At 47.8% G+C, this 19125-nt stretch overlaps 1 protein-coding gene across 4 annotated transcripts in view; it reads right to left on the bottom strand.

The window, feature by feature from the left end:
• The window catches only part of Ptprn2 (protein tyrosine phosphatase receptor type N2), a 743280-nt gene that overhangs the window by 378431 nt on the left and 345724 nt on the right, over positions 1-19125 (bottom strand). For all 4 annotated transcript variants that reach the window (XM_047562250.1, XM_047562251.1, XM_047562253.1 and 1 more), the window contains one exon: positions 13363-13449. In XM_047562250.1, the coding sequence (XP_047418206.1) occupies positions 13363-13449 (87 nt within the window). The remainder of the gene's footprint in view (positions 1-13362; positions 13450-19125) is intronic.

The raw sequence follows: 19125 nt of genomic DNA, 5'->3' as shown, positions 1-19125 counted from the left end.
ATAAGGGGGGTTGAACACATTGGAGAAGAGGGACTCAGTTACAGGACCCTACCAAATAAATGGGGAATAAAAATTCTAGGTCTAAGGACAGGTAAGGACAAAGGAAAGATTCCATATATACAAGTCTTTTCCTTTGAAAAATCCTATGTAGGGAAAATAAACAGTGGTAATGGTGGGAGTAAATTTGCCCCATGGAGGACAAGTGGTCACCTGAACCTTTGATTTCAGCATCCACCATGACTAACAGACTCTATTCCTAATGTTCACAACTGCAGAGGCCTTTTTCATGCCTGTGTAATATTATAAAAATCTATGAAAGTCTCTGTTTTCATTTTAAGGGTTTAAATCTGACAGTTCTTTTGTCTCCTGCCTATAGGGATTTAACATCTGGTAAAGAGCTACCAAATATTTGTTTCCTGTCTGTTTCATGTATATTTGTGCATATCTGTGTGTTGTATGTCATAACTATATACATTCTTATGTATATCATGACATGGTATCAAAATTGGCTTATAGATAAATAAGTACTTATAAATTTAATGGATAGATCCAAATGCCTTTCGGTTCATGTGAATTAAATAAAACTTTAATAAAAAGGGTCAATCTAAATTGGTAAGAGGAAATATGTCTTGGAAGTTACTAACACACATTTTTCTAGGTAGCTAGCCAATCAGAGTGTTTGGTTTTTATAAAATGTTTAAAGTGCAATGTCCATTGCTTCTAAGGATTTTTCTCTGGCAGGAATAACTGACTTAAAGTGTTAATTAGACTTTAATACCTTGATTTTCATGGGTAACCTAAGTATAAATACAAGTACTCTTGACTTCTTGAATTCCATAAGGTAACATATATTTGAGTCCATTAAATATTTTTATAAATCAGTAAATGAAAAAAAAAAAAAAAGATTTAAATCCATTCAGCCCAGTACTGGCACTCCCAGTACTGTTTCTCAGCCTGGCTGCAGAAAGTCAAAAATCTCTCACTATGGGTCTGGGACACCAGCCCTTGGCTGGAAAACAAGCCCAGGAAGCTTGCCTGGGCTATAGAGAAGTGGACAAAGAGGACCTGGCCTCTGTCCTGCCTTCCAGCCCTTTTTGCCCATGGGAAAAAAACAAGTGTCTTCCAAGAAAAAGAAACAAGGCCTACTCTGTTGGAGGCCTAGAAAAAGTGAGTAAGGCCACTTGTGCCAAAGGGCCTTGAGAATGGCAATCAATATTATCTTAACCAAGACTTTGTTTAAGGAGGAAATAACTTATTCCAAGAAGAAGAAAAATACACCCTGAAGAGAGGTATTAATGGGCATCCATTCTCTTCGGAACAAATTTTTAAACCATGAATTGAGTTAGTGTTGTCAGACACCTTAAATGTATGTATATATCTGAAAGCTTACAACACTTTACTAAGCAGGTGTTCTCCAAACTCAAGCTGTCTGAAGTGCTAATCTTGTTTAGACTTACATAAATATAACAAATTTAATTGGGGATTTATTTGTGTCATTTTATGTTTTGTCATTGGATATAGGTAACCTTTTATCAATAAGATATATAGAGAATTTTGTGTTGCTTTTACACTGGGATAGAAATTTAAATGTATTTTTGGAAGGTAATAAGGTGGGTTTAAGTTAAGAGCTCTCTTAGCCTTTCTGTTTTATTCATGTTCAAGATATAATGTTATATTATCTTAACTGATATTCAAAGAGATTGGAAATGATATGTGAGGACTTTGTAAAATGATAGTTAAGAAACAGGCTTCAGAAATAAAGCTCTTTACCTAAAATGTATCAAGAGCCCTTCTCACCTGAGATGAGGCTTTGCCTCTCAACCTGCTCCATATTAGGATGGTTCCAAAGTAGGCCAAAATTAATTGACCTCATTTAAAGCCATGCTCAAAAGACAGATTCTCTGTTGTAAGAATTAGTATGATCTCAAAAGAAACAGGGGATATAATACATATCTAAAGGTTTGGGATTGAAAAAATTATGTTTCTTGGTTTATAGCTATTATACAAACTGAATGCTTTTGCTCTTATTAATTTTATTTTGTATTCTCCTTACAAAATTTTATAATCACATACAACTAATTAGAACAAATAAAATTTAAAAATGTAAAACAGAAACTTCATAGCCGTTGCCTGTTAGTGTTTTGCAGAAACACTGCTTCTAATACAACTGCCCGAGTTAATTTGAGACAATAAACCATCACCCACAGGACAGAGAGGATATGATGCTGACTTCCAGTACTGATACTCACCCCAATTAAATGGAATAGGTTAACTATAAAATTACAAACACTGAAGTTAAAACCTAGTACTTCTACTTTAAGACTGATAAAACTGACCTGCTGGATGTTTAAAACCAACCAGGAGATCAAAGTTAAGGAAGTAAAAGAGTCAAGGAAATATCAGCCAATATTTTGGCCCTTGCCCTCTAAAGTCAGCCAGGATCCAGGGAATGATGGGCCCTTTCTAAGGTCCCTGAAACTCTGGTGAGTCACCCAACCTCCTGATCAGGGGGATCCAGAGGACCCTAGAGAACAGGAAGCCAACCAGTGCACATTCTGCAAAAAGGAGGGTCATTGGAGAGGGAAATGTCCCTGATGCTTTCAAGGGAAGCCACATGTGATCAGCAAGACTCTGACTCATCCTGGCAAATGGCACAACTGGTAGAGGAAAAGCTAAAGGAGTCAAGAGGCTTCTCACTAGTTCCCAAGAGTGATCCCAACAAATCTAACAGTAGACAGGAAAGAGGTCAATTTTGACCAAATTGGTCTTAAACATGTGTCAGGAGAGTATGACCAAAACATAGCCATAAATGGACATTTAAAAGACAAGACATGTTTTTTCTATTGTTACTTGAGATGTACATTTGAATCAGTCTTCCCAAAAGTAAAACTGGGAGCTTAAGAAGTAAGTGTTTTTATTTAAGAATGCCTGATAAATATCACAAAAAGCTCTGTCAGAGTCATGTGTTCTGAGTCGATTTGAGACCTATCTGTGATTCTTTTTCTGGTACGATATTATGAGCTGATGTCTCCTTCTGGAGTTCACAATTCATCACTTCCAGTTTGGCAACTTGATTTAAATCAAGACCTGGGGAGAAGGCAAGCTTCAAATGACCTTAAAAGGACCTTACCAAGTGCTCCTGATGACTGGATGGCAATGTGAACTGCTAAAAATGGGAGAACTCATTACCATGGGTGGTTTTCAACTCAAAAGTCACCATGACCAGGAGCAGTGGTGCAGTCTGCAATCCCAGGCACTCAGGAGGCTGAGCCAGGAGGATTGCAAGCTGGAAGCCAGCCTCAGCAACTTAGTGAGGCCCCAAGAAACTCAGTAAGATCCTGTCTCTAAAACATAAAAAGGACTGGGAATATGGCCCAGTGGTTAAACACCCCTGGTTCAATCCTTGATTTAAAAAAAAAAAATGAGTTTCTATTGTTAAAAAAAAAAAAAAAAGTTACCATGGCCAGGATGTATGGCCAATACCAAATGGTGCAAGAACAAAAATTAAAAATTAAAATGAGGCCAAAAGGTATAAAAAGAAAAGGGGAGGGGTCTTGTGAGAAATAGAAAGTTTGGTGGTCCATTTTCAGAGTGTAGTATTCAACCTTAATTGAGATGTAAGTCCCAAATGCAGCCATTTTAATTATGGCCCTTCCCTTTGCCCTCCCCAATATTAAAATTAGTCAGTGGTGTAGACTGTGGCCCCAAGCTCCTGCTATCAGAGCAGGGGACAGTGCTGCACTAGGGGTTAAAGCAGGCGGACTGCCACCCACACATGCTTGCTTGCCAGAGGTAGCTCAGTAGTGCACACCTCTGCACGCCCTCTGCCTTGCTGAGCTCCTTCAGGGCAGGTATTTGAGTCCTTGCAGTGCCCCAATATTTCTAAGAAAACATGTGAAAGAGGTGGCACTGAAGAGACTGTGAGAAGGATCCTGCTCACAGCAGGAGTTAGAAAAGGTAGAGTGCTGCCTCATTCAGCCTCAGTGGAGTGTGTGCTGGCAACCCACGTTTTCCGTGCTCTGTGTACATCTGCGTATGTCCATGTATACCCATGGAAGACTCTTGACAGCACCACAGAAATTGACATAAATCTATCAATATGAACCTATGAGTGAGAGTGTTATGGTTGGAGGTGAGGTGTCTCCCAAAAGCTCATGTCTGAGACAAATGCAAGAAGGCTCAGAGGAGAAATTATTGATCATGAGCGTCTTAACCCAGTCAGTGAATTAATCCCCTGATGTAATTAACTGAGTGGTAACTGAAGGCAGGTAGGGCATGACTGGACGTGGGTCCCTGGGGGCATGCCTTTGGGGTATATATTTATATCTGGTGAGTGCAGCCTCTCTCTCTCTCTCTGCTTTCTGATCATCATGTGAGCCACTTCCTCTGCCACCCTCTTCTGCCATGTTGTTCTGCCTTACCTCAAGCCCTGAGGAATGGAACCAGCTGTCTGTGGACTGAGACCTCTGAAACTCTGAGCCGTCAAATAAATTTTTCCTCCTCTACAATTGTTCTGGTCAGGTCTTCTAGTAACAGCAGCAAAAGGTCTGATTAAAACACAGAGAATGGACTATTTCCTACCATCTGTGTTAACGCATTTCCATGTACATCACACATTTTATGATTTAATATTGAGAACATGGGCATTAACATTTCACATGGTCCAATTGTGAAATCGCTGCTTTCCTGCTGGGCGATTTTGGCATGTTACATTATATAACCTATGAAGTCGTTATGATAAGACATGTCTTGGAGGGTGTGGGGTGACTGAACAGGATGCTTGGCGTGTGCAGGATTCCCTCTGATCTGTAGCTCTTGATGACTGCCCTGACAGCCCAGGCCAGCCCACCCTCCTCCGAAGTCTGCAGCATTCACTCTCAGGTGCAGGACACCTTGACCAGGTTCACTAGCTCCTGCAGGTTGCACTGCTGTATGCAGGAGACAAGCTCTCCTCCACCTGGAAGGGCTCGGCTGATCCAAGCAGGAAGGTCATCTTCAACTTCCCTTACCCTCTAAATTTGGGGTGTGAATCTCATGTTGGATCTGCAGTTGGTCACCATGGGGAAGGCCTTGAGAGGTTTACTCAGGAGGTGGTGAGGGTGTCTGGCATATCCCATGGGGGTGCCTTTGACGTGGGAGCACGTGTGTCACCGCTGAGTCATGGTCCCTGGAGTCCATGAGCTTGTTTCTGTGAGAGGTGACCACTCTTGACACAGAAGAAATGTCAAAAGGAGGAACCTGCAAACCAGAATGCAAACACTCCCTACTCTAGTAAAGGAAGGGCCTCTTAGAATCACTGTGGGTGTGCCAGACATGCAACATGGTGCACGTGGCAGGATAAACAGGTGTGCCACTGGGGGAGGGCAGGGAGCTGAGTTCCACACAGGACTAAGGGGACTGCTGCGTCCCTGGGACTGCACAGCTCCCTGATTTTAAAACTTACCAATTTAAGCAAACCACACATGTTCAGACAGAAAAAAAATAATGTCGCCATTATAATTCCAGCTGTAGTTACCTCTGTTTTGAATGTTAAGTTCAGTTGCTCCAAGCTCTTTGTCATTCAGGGGTCTACCTGACCCTTTGCTACATATGGACAATCATTCATTCTTTATTTATTGTCATGAAATATGCTATCAAGGAACGGAAGTAACTTCTAGGGTTTTGACGTTAATATTTTGCATATTTTCCAGAATATTCTCACACTATCACTTGTGGCATTTGAGATATACAAGCCAACCCTCCATCAGTCAGTGTTGGCATAAGAGCACTGCTCAACTGAGGAAGATTCACAGATATATTGTCCTACTTCTACCATTAAAATGATTTAAACATATACAATTCTGACTTCATAACATGGGTATACTGCTATGAGTCTTCTGCCTGTGTCTTGAGATCATCTTTGGACTCTAATTCCCATCACATGACACTCCAGTCTCAGGAATGAGAAGGCATTGAATGTCCTCCGGACTCAGACCTGCCGCTCTGCTGAGGTGGAGCAGGCCAGCAAACCCTGACAGCAGCTTCTTGATCTTGCTATGTAAAACCATTTCTCAGGAAGCGCTGTCCACAGAGGGCTCCACTAGGAGTTGTTGTTTCTATGTAATCACAGGTACACACACAGGATCCTTGGTATCAGTCAACTGTTAAGGTCTACAATGAAGATTACCTATAATGCCAGTTTCCCTTGTAAACACTGCCAAGTAATCACTTTGAACAAGCACAGCCCAGGCACCAATTTCCTTTGACTTTTTCTGCACTATAAAAAGATAGCTGTGCCATTTTTGGCAACAATGGATATTTCTAAGGTTAATGTTAATTTAATGTTGAAACTTTGCACCAAACATAAATATAAATGCTGCTCTTTTCAGTTAATGAACTTTCTTGAAAGTTGTTTAGAAATAAGATAAACTTCTGATAAGACTTTAATTAAAACAATTTTGCTAGTGTAATCCCCCTTGGCCTGACAGATCAACCTGGGCTTTTTCTGTTTGATACCTGTATTTTGGGTGAAAGTCTGTAACATACATGGATGAATGGAAAATAGACAGATAGATAGAGCAGGTAGATAGACGGGCAGATAGGTGGATGGGTGGATAGGTGAATGGATGAATGGATGGGTTGATCATAGGTAGATGGATAGGTAACCAGGTAGACAGATGGATGAGTGGCAGATGGATAAATGGATGAATGGTACATGCATGGGTGGATGAATATGTGAATGGGTGGATGAATACATGAGTGGGTGGGTGGATGAACAATGAATGCATACATTGGTGGGTAAAAAGATAGGTGGATGATGGACAGATAGGCAGGTGGGTGGATAGACGGGAGGGTAGGTGGATGGATGGATTATGGCTGCATTTTGTATAATAGATGATGGACGAGAAGATGGATGGATGAGTAGATGGACAGATGGACAATGAGTAAGTGATGGATATGTAGGTGGGTAGATGGATGGATAAAGAGCTATGTGTATGCATAGTGCCTATGTTAATGCAAACATAGTAAGACAGTTTCTCAAAATATTATCTATGGATTTAGACTCTTTCTGCATTCACTATTCTTATCTAATTGGCTATACATTAATGACTTGCTCATTATATGCCTTACTAAGTATTAATCTAAGAGAAAGTGCCAATAAAGGTATCGAAGTTACACAATAAAGTCAGAATGATTTAGATCTACTGCACCTGACTGAACGGAGCTCTAGTAACAAGAAGACTTCTCTGATTGTAGTGCATGTTTCTAACAAGCCCCTCAACTTTTCTCTGGGTTGAGAACCGCATGAGCAGGCTCTTCCCTAGCCTGGCACAAGCCTGGCTTGTTCCTGAGGACACCAGCTTACTTACAGCGTCCCTCCGCAACCACTCCTCGTTCTGGGGAAGCCATGGCCTGGTGCTGAGCTAGTCCAAATGCCAAGAAAAAGGCAAATTCTTGTCTAGCTTTGGCAGAATCATCATTACTTGCCCTGTGAGAGGCCAGGGCCAGAGCATTTCAGACTTCTGTGCAGAAGGCAAAGTAAAGCCGACACGTGCTGCTAAGGGACACTTTCCATCACCATCTCTCTGCAGTTGTGCATTCATGCTCCCAAGTGTTAGACAACCAGCTTCCCAAAATATCTAGTCTGAGAGTTTGCACGGAAGGAGGGACTGAGAATCAATTCCTAATGGAATGTGTGAGGAAACAAAGAGGTGCTAAGTTACTGCAAGGTAGTTTGATGTGACCCAAGCCTTAACCAACACAGCAGTGGACAATGTGTCACCTTCCTCGGGGGCTGTGCAGACGGCCTTGCTGCAGTCACTCTGTGATCATGTGCAGTTGGCGAGTTCCTGCCTGTGCTTAGGGAATGCCCCCAACCCCTGCACTCTTTTCTTCTCATGAATTGTCTAGGAAAAAACAGATCATTCATGGTTTATGCTTTCCCTTTAACTTTGAAAGTACCTGTTGGTTTTAATCCTCATGCCATCTGTTATGCTACAATCAACAGGTGAGGCGATACCTGGGAACCCTCTGTTCTGTGGGCACGCTCATGGACTGCAGCTAGCCAGGTACAGCAGAAGCCCTGTGCTCCTGAAGGACCAGAGGCCATCTATGCTGCGTTTTCTATCGCAGTCTGGGTGTCACGATGCTTACAGACTCATGAATTCAACAATAAACAAACAGATAAATGACGGAATGGTTAATGGCATTTAGAAATAGAAGTCTGCTTAAAAATAAGGACTGAGGCTTTTTCTTGAAACCTTGACCTTTGGCCCATGGTCTTTCAGTGCTCTGGGGCAACAAGCAGCAAACTCAAAGCTGAGCCACCCCTCCTCGGACTGGACGTGTGATGCCCAGCTGTACAGACCATGGGATCATCTGGGTGCTGCACTTCCTCTGGTCTTGGTGCTCTGGACCCTGGGCTGCTCCATTCCCGAGGACACACTCCATTTGCACCCCATAACGCACACGGCAAACCCCAGGAGCCAGCATCCAGCAGGGCAAAACTCTACTCTCCCCTCCTGCCTGCCTGTCTGCGTGCAGGACCAGTTCCCCTTCCTAGGGCTGATGCTGGACCCTGGGCCTTTCCTCTAGAGCTGAGTCCTAGATCACAGGCTGCCTGCCTGCTCCAAAACCCCGCTGCAGTCGGCACTGCTGCAGCATCTCTCATCAACAGAGAAGTCTTCAGAATTGAGGACTGAACTCCACTTTGGCTGAGGAGAATAAATGAAAGCTGGGCAGCAGCACGCAGTCTTGACAGGGCAAGTCATGAAGACAAGGTGCACTTTGTCCAGCGTCCAGCTCTATCTCACACAGTCTAGCTGCCTTGTGTGCCCACCTGTCTCCAGGTCTAAGCAGCACCTCATTTCTGGACAGTGCATCACACACAAGCTGCATGTGACTGAATGCTAGGTGCCCACACACTCACTGCATGCTCACAATAGTGACAAGCGGCACTGTCCCTCCTCCTCAGGTGTGCAAGCCCAGGTTGCTGGAGCTTAAGCAACCTGCCTGAGGTCTGATGGCAAGTTGAGAAAAGCAGACTCAAACCTAGGTGCTTCTGAGCCCGACTCCATCGCTCTAGGTAACATTCACTCCTTCCTCCTCAGCATCCCAAGACCACTGGGAGACACCTTGCTCTGGGCACCAGGTTGCTGTACTGAGCAGGAGAGCCCAGTCACTGCCCCAAGGAGCCTATTGCTGCTGGGAAGGATGGAGATCTAGCTCTCATCAGTAAAGCACCATTACCAGGAACCACAGTCCCACAGAATGTAATTCCTGGGCTCTGCAGTTGTGCAGCTTTCCACATTCACCCTCGGGATCTCGCCAGAGCTGCTTCTGCAGAGAAGACCCAACTGGGCTGCTTTTGCCAGTGCAAACCCACCAGCAGTGGAAGGAACAGTGCTTCTTGTTCACAACACTGAGACAACAGCATAAAGCACAGGCTGCCATGCACTGCCCAGCTCCACGTAACATGGTCCCGAGCTCTGCTGTCCCGCATCAGCCCCAGGGCCAGCCACACCACGTGTGAGGAAGAATTTAAAGGGCTCAGAGATGGCGATATGGAGCATGGGACTCCTGAGGGCTCCTGAGGGCGGGCTCCTGAGGGCATGCTCCAGGCTGTACGGTGGGCCATGCCCGGGCTGCTTGGTGTGTGGGGGGAACCAGGGTTTCTTAGGAAGGTGAGCTACTCTCTCCTTTCTGGGTCAGAGTATTATTTCACACTGGGAGTGGGGGATCCCAGCCAATAACATCAAGCAGAGCACAGTCTTCGCTCAGTGAAAGGTGCTGCCTCGTCCTCCAGCAGAATCACATAACAACCTGTTCCCTGCTGCCTCCTCTTCAGTCTAAAGACAGGACTGGGCAGTTCCAACACCTGCCACAGTGCCTCAACACTCCTCGCTTCCTGTCTCTGACCACCAGCCTAACCCTTTGCAGCATCTGCAGGATCCGACAGGGGGCTGTGGATGGAGCCTGCCCTTGCCTCGGGAAGGGATTCAGAACCAGGCTGCCCTTTTCCACTTGCTCCATGACCCTCCCGGCAGATCCTGAGCCCAGACGCAATGGTGGCGGTGTCACCAGACGCATGGGTGTACAACAGCAGCACACCAAGTTACAGTCGCAACCCCACTTACCAGGCCCTCCTGCAGGCACCCCACTCACCGCCGGGGGGACCGGGCTTTGAGCACTGTGCATCTGCCCCAAGCAAAGCCCTGCCATTGTTGATTCACACTGCCCTGGCACACAGACCAGGTGATGCTGGGCTCTGCAATGAATGTCATCCACAGAGAGCCAGAGGCATGGACCCAGAGGGTCCCCTACTCCTGCTTCCTATTTAACATCTCCCCAGATCTGCCAATGCAGAGATGAGGCTGGGGCAAATAACACTGTTCTGCTCCAGAAAACCAAAGGACACTTTCTAAAGCCTGTAAACTCCCAGGGTTCATCTCCCATGTGGAGGGTGGTCTGAGGAGAGGGGCTGTGCTGGATGTCCCCAGGTTTGGGCACTCAGGAGACCCTAGTGGAGAATTTCTGCAGCTGTGCCCCCAGCGACCATCGTGAAGAATAACAGCACTGCGTTTTTGAAGCCAGTGTGTCCCGCAGATGAGAAACTAGACAGCCTTGTGCACGCCTACAGCCATGAGGGCTGATCACAGAATGAGGCTGTCCTATGGGGATGCCCTGAATGACCCGAACCTCACGCACCACAGGGCTCATTCAGAGGAGGACTGACCCCAGGCATCTCGCGCAACTCCAGGGCTCTCAGTGTGTGCACCTTCTGTCTTGCTCACCCCAGTACTGCCCACCTGGCTGGGATCCTGCAGGAAGCAGCCCCCACATCCATCAGCCTGCCTGGGACAACCATGATTAGATCATAAGATCATAGCTGTGGCCGCTGTGTCAGCTAGCATAACTACAGCAGCACGCTAATGCCGTTTTAATGGTCTCTAATGATGTAATAAGAAATAATGGGATTTATTTGATAGCTACATAACCATTAACAAAACATATTAAGCATGCCTACTACTTCCATAAAAATGCAGACAATGTCTGCAATCACCAGCTTACGTGCCCCTTTCCTATTCCTCAAACAATGAACAGCTGAGGATGTGCTCTTACATGCAGCACCAGGCACCCAGGTGCTGCTGGCCCACCCTCCCGAGATGCTCTTGAGGCATAGACTGTGCCTGAACCCACCCTCAGAGCATGTGCCCATCACTACTGGGCCCAGGGAATTCTCAGGACTTTCAGATGAGGCTCATATTTTCCAAAGGGCAAAGATTTCTGTACATACAAGACCCAGGGAGGCACAGCTCCGCCAAGTCAGGACTGGGGACTTTGGGGGAGGTTAACCAGCAAGGATCAGGATGAGAACTGAGAGTTGCTGGGGAAGTGAGCAAAGGCTGCAGGGAGGACACTGGCCAGGAATTGCAGTCCAGTGCCCCAAGGCCTTGGGCAAGGTGGTCCTCAGGCTCACTCCTGGGGAAGAGGGTCCCCCTGCTCTGAGCAGGAGGAGGCCTGGAAGGCAGCAGCAGCAGGGGCTCAGTTGGGCAGGTTCAGCCTCTCCTTGCTCTGCACCTGGAACCTGTGCTGATGCAAGGACTCCACGTGAGAAGGTCAGGAGCAGCAGTGCACTGACACCCAGGCCTGGAGTCACCAATGCATGTCAGCTCTGCAGCCCAATCCACCTCCCTCCCTGAGCCTGGCCTCACAGCCTGCCATGCAGGCGATAGGATGGGGAGAAGGACACTGGCAACAGGAGTGGCCTGGGCACCACTGTGCCATGGAGTCTCCTGTGAGCTGCCCAGGTGGTGACCACAGAGCTCCTAGCCACCTGTACTGCCTCTTCCACTGAACCCTGAGAATACAGTAGTTCTGCTCCAACTTCCCAAACCAGCACCATTTCAGCAGCAGTGTCCACACGGCAAGGTAGCCTCTACCCAGCCTCCGTTCCATTACGATGCAGATGGACCAGTTACTGACGGACCACAGAGTGCAGCAAACTCCTGCAGAGCACAAAAGCCCCTGGGCATGTGGCCACCACTCCCTGTTGCTGCACAGCTGCCCCAGAAGGGCCTCACTGAAGGCAAGAGAGGAACAGACCCTAGGTGGGCAGGGCAAGTTCTATTCTAGAGCCCCAGGAGTCATTTCCTTCTTCCCCCTGAGCTCAGTAAGGTAGCAGCTACAGCCACCTCTTCCAGGAGTGCTGCCCGCCCACAGCCCCTGTGGTTGGCCTTTCACCTTCAGCCACAAGGCCACTGAGCGACAGGTACTCACCCGCCCAGGTATCTGCTTGTCTATCAGCCTCTGGGCCTGGGAAGCAGCAGGTGGCCTTCTTGGACTGGAGCCCAGGCCCACCCTGGGCATCTGGGTAAGGAGGGAAGCCTGAGGCCCTAAGGGTTCAGCAGGTCATTCTAGCACACTGTGTCTACTCTGTGGTCACCAGAGAGCTATCACCTGCAGGGGGCAGGGAGACAACCAGTGGTAGAGGACACAATGGGAGCAGATGCACCTCAGGGAGCCTGACAGGCAGGAACCGGATACCCACATCGGGGACATCCTTCTCTGAACAGAGATAGGCCAGTCGCCTGGTCCTCACCCAGGAGAATCCTGTGTTCTCCACCGATCTCATACCTGGTCTGCATGTCCACTGTCCTCTGCGGCTTCCTGCAGTCTGCAGCCCTAGAGGACACCTCTGCACCACACACTCACGATGGGGGCAGGCAAGCCTCCATCTCAAATTCTTACCTCCACTCCATGAATCCTGACCTCTCCTGGCAAGGCTCTCCTCCTAACCGCCTCCCAGTCACGCAGGACTCTACACTAGCACCCTGCTCATGTGGGTGCCAGCCTGTCTCCAGGTTTCTCTCCAGGTTGCACACCCTCTCTCCAGTGTCTGCAAGCCCGAGGAAAGGGCTGCCACACTCCTGCTCCCAGGGCATCCGTTCTTTCCCCCAGGAGAAGGGCGCTGGCTGAGCAGTGTCACCTCAGTGCCTCAGCTCCAAGCCCACCCCCAGTGCAGCCTCCAGAGGATGACAGGGCCCTGCCAGGTGCTCAGTGTGTTCTGGCAAAGGGTCCACGGGGTGAACCTCCCCAGGCCCCTTATGTACAGGAGAGCAGACAGTACGCTACAGATCCAGGGATGCCAGGTGCTCAGGACTGGCCCTAGCCTTGGCCACACTGCGCTCAAGGGATTAGGATCCTCAAGATTAAACATGGGTTTCAGGTGCACTTAGAAACTGACCAAAGCCTGCTGGAATATGTTTCTGACATAATTTACAAGAACCCCAGGACCACAGCTCTTTCCCTCATAAACCAATTTCTGAGACTAAATTCAATGTGAGCTGAGACTAAGCCAACAGTTCCAGCTATGGTACTTACTCAATATCTGCAAAGATGCTGGGCGGCACCTGCAGGAGGCCAGCAACATCCCCCATCAGCTGCTTCCCCTTCTCCAGGTTCAGGGAGCTGTGGAGGGAGAGGGGACTTCATTAGCAAAGGGAGCTCATCTGTGCTCCGGAAGCCAGGGTCCCCAGGGAGCTGCCTCTGCTGCCCGCTGCTCCCTGATGTGCCCACTCTTGGGGCTGGGACCAGGTGGCTTCTCAGGCATGATGAGCCACCTGAATTTTCTAGCACTGAGACAGACAATGAGGTGCAAATGGAATTGCCAGGAAGTGTAACGGGTCCATGATACCACCTCTGGCTCATCTCTGCCTTCAATGAAAACAATAGAGAGGGCGGTGTGGGGAGGTAGATGGAGCAAGGAGCAGATGCTGAAAATCAGATGGTGGGATGAATGTGAAGTGTTCAAAGGAAGCGGCTATTTTACGTGGATTCACAGCTAAGGTGAATTACAATCCCAGAGAAAGGGTGTTTAAACACCATATGTATAAGCACGAATGGTGGATGAGAGGGGCATGCCACCAGCAGCACCCCATTAGAAGGGCACCGATGTCCTAGGAGGATGCTGGCTGCATGTGCCCAGCAAGGTCACATAGCAGGGAGAGCTGCTTGATGAAAAGGTGGCAAATCCTGACACCAGGAGTCAGTGTTCTGCATGATGAAAAGGTGGCAAATCCTGACACCAGGAGTCAGTGTTCTGCATCCCTACTGCCTGTGCACCCCGTTAGTGCTGTTGCGAGGGAGTATCAGGGCACACTGTGACAGCAGCAAGGCTCCCACCACTCAGCGCATGACTGGCAGGAACATAGCTCTCAACTCAAAGAGCAGGCCCTGCCTTCAGGGCTCACTGTGAAGGACACAGGCAGCAAAGATGTTAGCAAGCAGGAAGTTTGTGGTTGTGGCTGAACCACGGGCCATCCTTCTGTTGGAATTCTAGGCCCAGATATTGGGAACTCACCAGGAAACAGGTGGCTGCAGATTTAATTAGTGAAGAGGACCGCTGAGTGTGGGCTCTAGTCCAACACCACTGGTGTCTTGTAGAAAGGGGAATGTGGACAGAGGGCCATGCAGCAGCAAAGCCCATGTGAGCACACAGACAAACCAGGCATGAGCCACGGCCGGTGGGAGTCCCCCAGCACCAGAGCGCAGTCTGGGACGGTCTCCCTGCACCACCGACACCTTGTCTGGACTTCCAGATGGAGAACTGTGTGCAGACTGTGGCACTCTGTGAAACTAGGTGGCTCAAGCAAACCGTGCACGTGACAACTGGCAATGAGTTCTGTGGGTGGAGTACAGAGAGGGTGGGGCAGAGAGCTACTTGGAATGGCTCAAAGATGGGCCCTTCACGGAGGCCACATCTGACAGCCATACGGCATCAGGCAGTTGGAATAGCAGGTGCAGAGCTGGGCGTCACTGGGACTTCTCCAAGAACAGAAATGGGCCTAGGTACAGGGGCCAAACAGGCCACCACTGCCATCCAGAAGGTGACAACAGTGGCCAACTGCTGAGCACTGGGTGTGGGGAGATGCTGAGGCATGCTGGCAGAATTGACTGGTCTGAGAAAGACATGGCAGAGAAGCTGAGGAAGCCCAACCTGCAGGCCCACAAGCAGAGTCCAGGTAGCACAGCCCAGGAGCACACTGGGAGTTGGTCAAGGCAGGGCGTGGAAGCCACAGACTTGACAGAGTCAGGGTCCTTCTAACACTTAGGGTCAGGTGGTGAGGGGGACCCACAATAGAGAGAGAAAGGAGCAGCCAGTGAGGCAGGAAGTGAGCCCAGCCTGGACCTTGAGGGCCCAGCCTGGACCTTGAGGGTGTGCGGTCAGCTTTTCATCACTGCAGCCAACAGACCTGACATGAACCATCTTAAGGAGGAAAGTTTGTTTTGGATCACAGTTTCAGAGGTCTCAGTTCACAGATGGCCAATTCCATTGCTTGGGGCCAGAGGTGAGCAGAACATCAGGGTTGGGGGGAAGGGTGGAGGAGAGCAGCTCAGGCAGTGACAGCCAGGAAGCAGAGAGAGAGCTCTGCTCACCAGGGACTAAACATGAACCCCAAAGGCACCCCGATGACCCACTTCCTCCAGCCACACCCTACCTGTCCACAGCTCCCACCCAGTTAATCCACTGATTAGGTTACCCTCTCATGGTCTAATTATTTCACCTCTGAACATTCTTGTATTGTCTCACACATAGGCTTTGGGGGCATACCTCATATCCAGACCATAACATTGTTCCCCTGACTCCCAAAAGCTCAAGCCCATCTCACAATGCAAAATATATTTAGTCCATTTCCAAGAGTTCCAATAGTCTTAACAGTTCCAGCATTGCCCAAAGGTCCAAGTCCAAAGTCTCCTACGACTCAAGGCAAACCCTTAGCTGAGAAAGAAAAGATCAAAAGCAAGTTACATATGTCCAACATATAAAGGCACAAAGTAAACATTTCCATTCTACAAAGGATAAATCAGGTCATAGAAAGGAGGGATGGGACCGAAGTCAGACAGAAATCCATCTGGACAAGCCAGTTCTGCGACTCCACGTCTAGCATGTGGAACACATGGCATCATGACGTTCTCTCCAGAAGGCTTGTGTGGCTCCACCCCTCTAGCTTTGCTGATTGTAGGCCACAAGACCTCTTGGTTTGTCTGGGCTTAATTCCTGCAGGTTTACTCAGCAGACATTCCACATTACTGGCATCTCTTAGTCTTGGGGTCACCACTGTAACTTCTCACATTTTTACACATCACCCTCAGGGGGTGCCTGTAGGGGCCCTGACCTTGGGGCACTTTGCCCAGTCTTCCAGGCCTTCCTTTGAAATCTTGATGGAAGCCTCCATGACCCCTGAACTCCAGCATCCTGCATTCCTGCAGAACCAGCACCACATGGATGATGCCAAAGTCTGCCACCATCTCAACAGTAGCCAAGCCTCCAGGGCCCACAGCTGCAGCTGCCTCTGGGTGCCTAGGTGGCTGAGCACAGTGAAACAACTTCCTAGACCCCACTGCACAAGCATGAATCCCTCACTGTCTCTTCTCAAAGGAATTTTAATTTTACACCTTTGAGCCTGAAATGGGTGTGGTCTTGCAAATTTCCAACATTTCCTCAAGCCAGCTTTCCCATTGTTTCTGGGTAAAGTACTTAGCATTCCTTTGGTGGTTGTAGTCTGTTTAGTAACCACAATTTCCTTAGCACCAGTTTTACTCATACTTTTATGGCCAAAATGCAAGTTTTTCAAATTTTTCTGCCTGTTTTCTGCTCTTGTTTATCACAGTGAACTTGGTATAAAGCCACCAGTAATATCAATGCCACCAGGGGCTGTGGCTGTGGTTCAGTGGTAGAACATTTGCCAAGCACATGTGAGGCACTGGGTTCAATCCTCAGTACCACGTAAAAAATAAATAAGTAAGTAAGTAAATAAATAAATAAATAAATAAAGGTATTGTGTCCATCTATAACTAAAAATAATTTTTTAAAAATCCATGCCACCATCTGAATGCTTGGCTGCCTTGAAATTTTCTCCACCAGATTAATTAGTCCATTATCTTTAAATTTAGCTTCACAGAAAGTCTCAGGACATAGGAAAAGTATAGACAACTTCTTTGCCACAAGGTAACACAAATAGCCTCTAGTCCCATTTCAAAGAGACCTCCTTTTCCTCTGAAACCTCATGAGCCCAGGCTATACTGTCCACAGTCCTATCAGCATTCTGGTCTTTTGAGTTCCCTCCAGAATCTCCCATTAAGCTTTGCTTACAATGTTCTAGACCTTTTTCAGTCTGCGTGTCTAAAGTTTTAAAAAATTCCTTCCAAAAATCAGCAACAAGTGCTTCTGAACCTCATGGTGTGAATCCTACTTCTTGGTACCAATTTCAGTTTTAGTCAGTTTTGTGTCTCTGCAACCAAAAGATCTGACAAGAACAATGTGAGAGGAAAGGTTTATTTTGACTTATGGTTTCAGAGGTTCTGTCTTGTGTTCAGTCAATTCCATAGCTTTGGGCTCAAGGTGAGGCAGAACATCATGGGTTAAGGACATGGTGAAAGAAAGTATGCCCTTACCTCAAACATGGCAATCAGGGAGCAGAGAGAGATCTGCTCACCAAAGAAAAATTATAAACCCCAACGAAAAGGCCCCTGTGACCTACTTCCTCCAGTCAAACCATATCTGCCCATAGTTTTCACCCAGTTAACTCATTTCAGTGGACTAATTCACTGATTAGGTCCACCTCTCATAATTCAATCTTTTTATCTCTGAAAATTCATGCATTGTTTCACACATGAGCTTTTGGGAGTCACCTCATATCTGAAACATAACAAAATGGGAAGGAGGTTGGACCATCAGACTGATCAAGAGAGATAAGGGCAGAAGTAACAGCTGGATCATCAGTAAGTCGGGGAGAGGCCTGACTGGACTCTGACATGGGCTAGAGGGGTGGACAGTGGTCTTGGACAGCAGCAGGGTAGTTGTGGTGGGGAGCACACTAGGGCTATGGATTCCAGGTGTTCCCTACTCACTGAGGAACTTTGGACAAAACCCTAGGTCTAGGGATCAGATCCAAGTAGTCCTGAGCCACAAGTCCACTGGAGGATTCAAAAAGGAATCAAGCTTAAAGTCACCACTGTGTTAGCTGAGAACAAGGGTCACTTACTTGAGGCTTAATGAATTCTTTCTAGAAAGAGACTAAGTAGAGAATGGTTTTCACTGGACCAAGTGATCTGTGAACAGAAAGCTACACAAGCAAGGTGAACACTGTAAATTGGTCACATTCCCAGACGGACACAGTTTACCCTGCCATGGACACAGCTGAAGTTCACTGTGGCCACTCCCACAGTATGAAGACCTAGGCAAGGGGATAGTGGATGTCTTCCATTTATAAACCCTGACAGCACAGTGTGAGGACCTAGATGTTGAGCTCTCAGACGACAGGCACACAGAGGAGACCACATGAAGAAGAGTATCCCACAGTGGACCATGGGCTCTGGGCTGGGAGGCTAAGCCTACCCCAGAGCCCAGAGATTCCAGGGAAGGCAGCAGGTCCCACATTTGTCAACCTGGTCAGTCAATTGGGGAGGGTTTGGAGCCCACCCCATCCTGTCAAATCAGCACCATTAGGATCATAGCCAGACCCTGCATCCTAACATCAATAGGTAAAACAAAAACACAAAACTCACCAGCTACATTAATGACCAACTTGGATAAAAGCCCTTGTTTAGGGATACATAAAGTTGAAAGTATACTTAACTCACTAAGACACGGCCCTCCTACACATGGTTCTGGGGCCTGTGCAGGTACCTCCATGTACAGCAAGGCACATGCACCAGTACACTCCCCAGGTGTGCAAGCACCACTCACATACATAAGGACATTCCCAGGTGTGCACATATCCTCCACATACACGAGGGCACTCTTCAGATGTGCATGGACCCTCCACATACATGAGGACACTCTTCAGGTGTGCACATACCCTCCACATACACGAGGGCACTCTTCAGGTGTGCATTCACCACCCACATGTGCCAGGATACTCCTCAGGTGTGCACACCTCCTCCACATGTGCCAGGACATGCCCTGGGTGTGCATGCACCATCCACATGTGCCAGGACACTCCCCAGGTGTGCATATACCCTCCACATACACAAGAACACTCCCCAGGTGTGCATGCACCGCCCACATGTGCCAGGACACTCCTCAGGTGTGCATGCACCGCCCACATGTGCCAGGACACTCCTCAGGTGTGCATATACCCT

Source organism: Sciurus carolinensis, chromosome 8, assembly GCF_902686445.1.
Source record: "Sciurus carolinensis chromosome 8, mSciCar1.2, whole genome shotgun sequence".
In the NCBI taxonomy this organism is placed as follows: domain Eukaryota; kingdom Metazoa; phylum Chordata; class Mammalia; order Rodentia; family Sciuridae; genus Sciurus; species Sciurus carolinensis.
The sequence above is the reverse complement of the archived record's forward strand: the minus strand, read 5'-3'. Positions and strand labels throughout refer to the sequence as shown.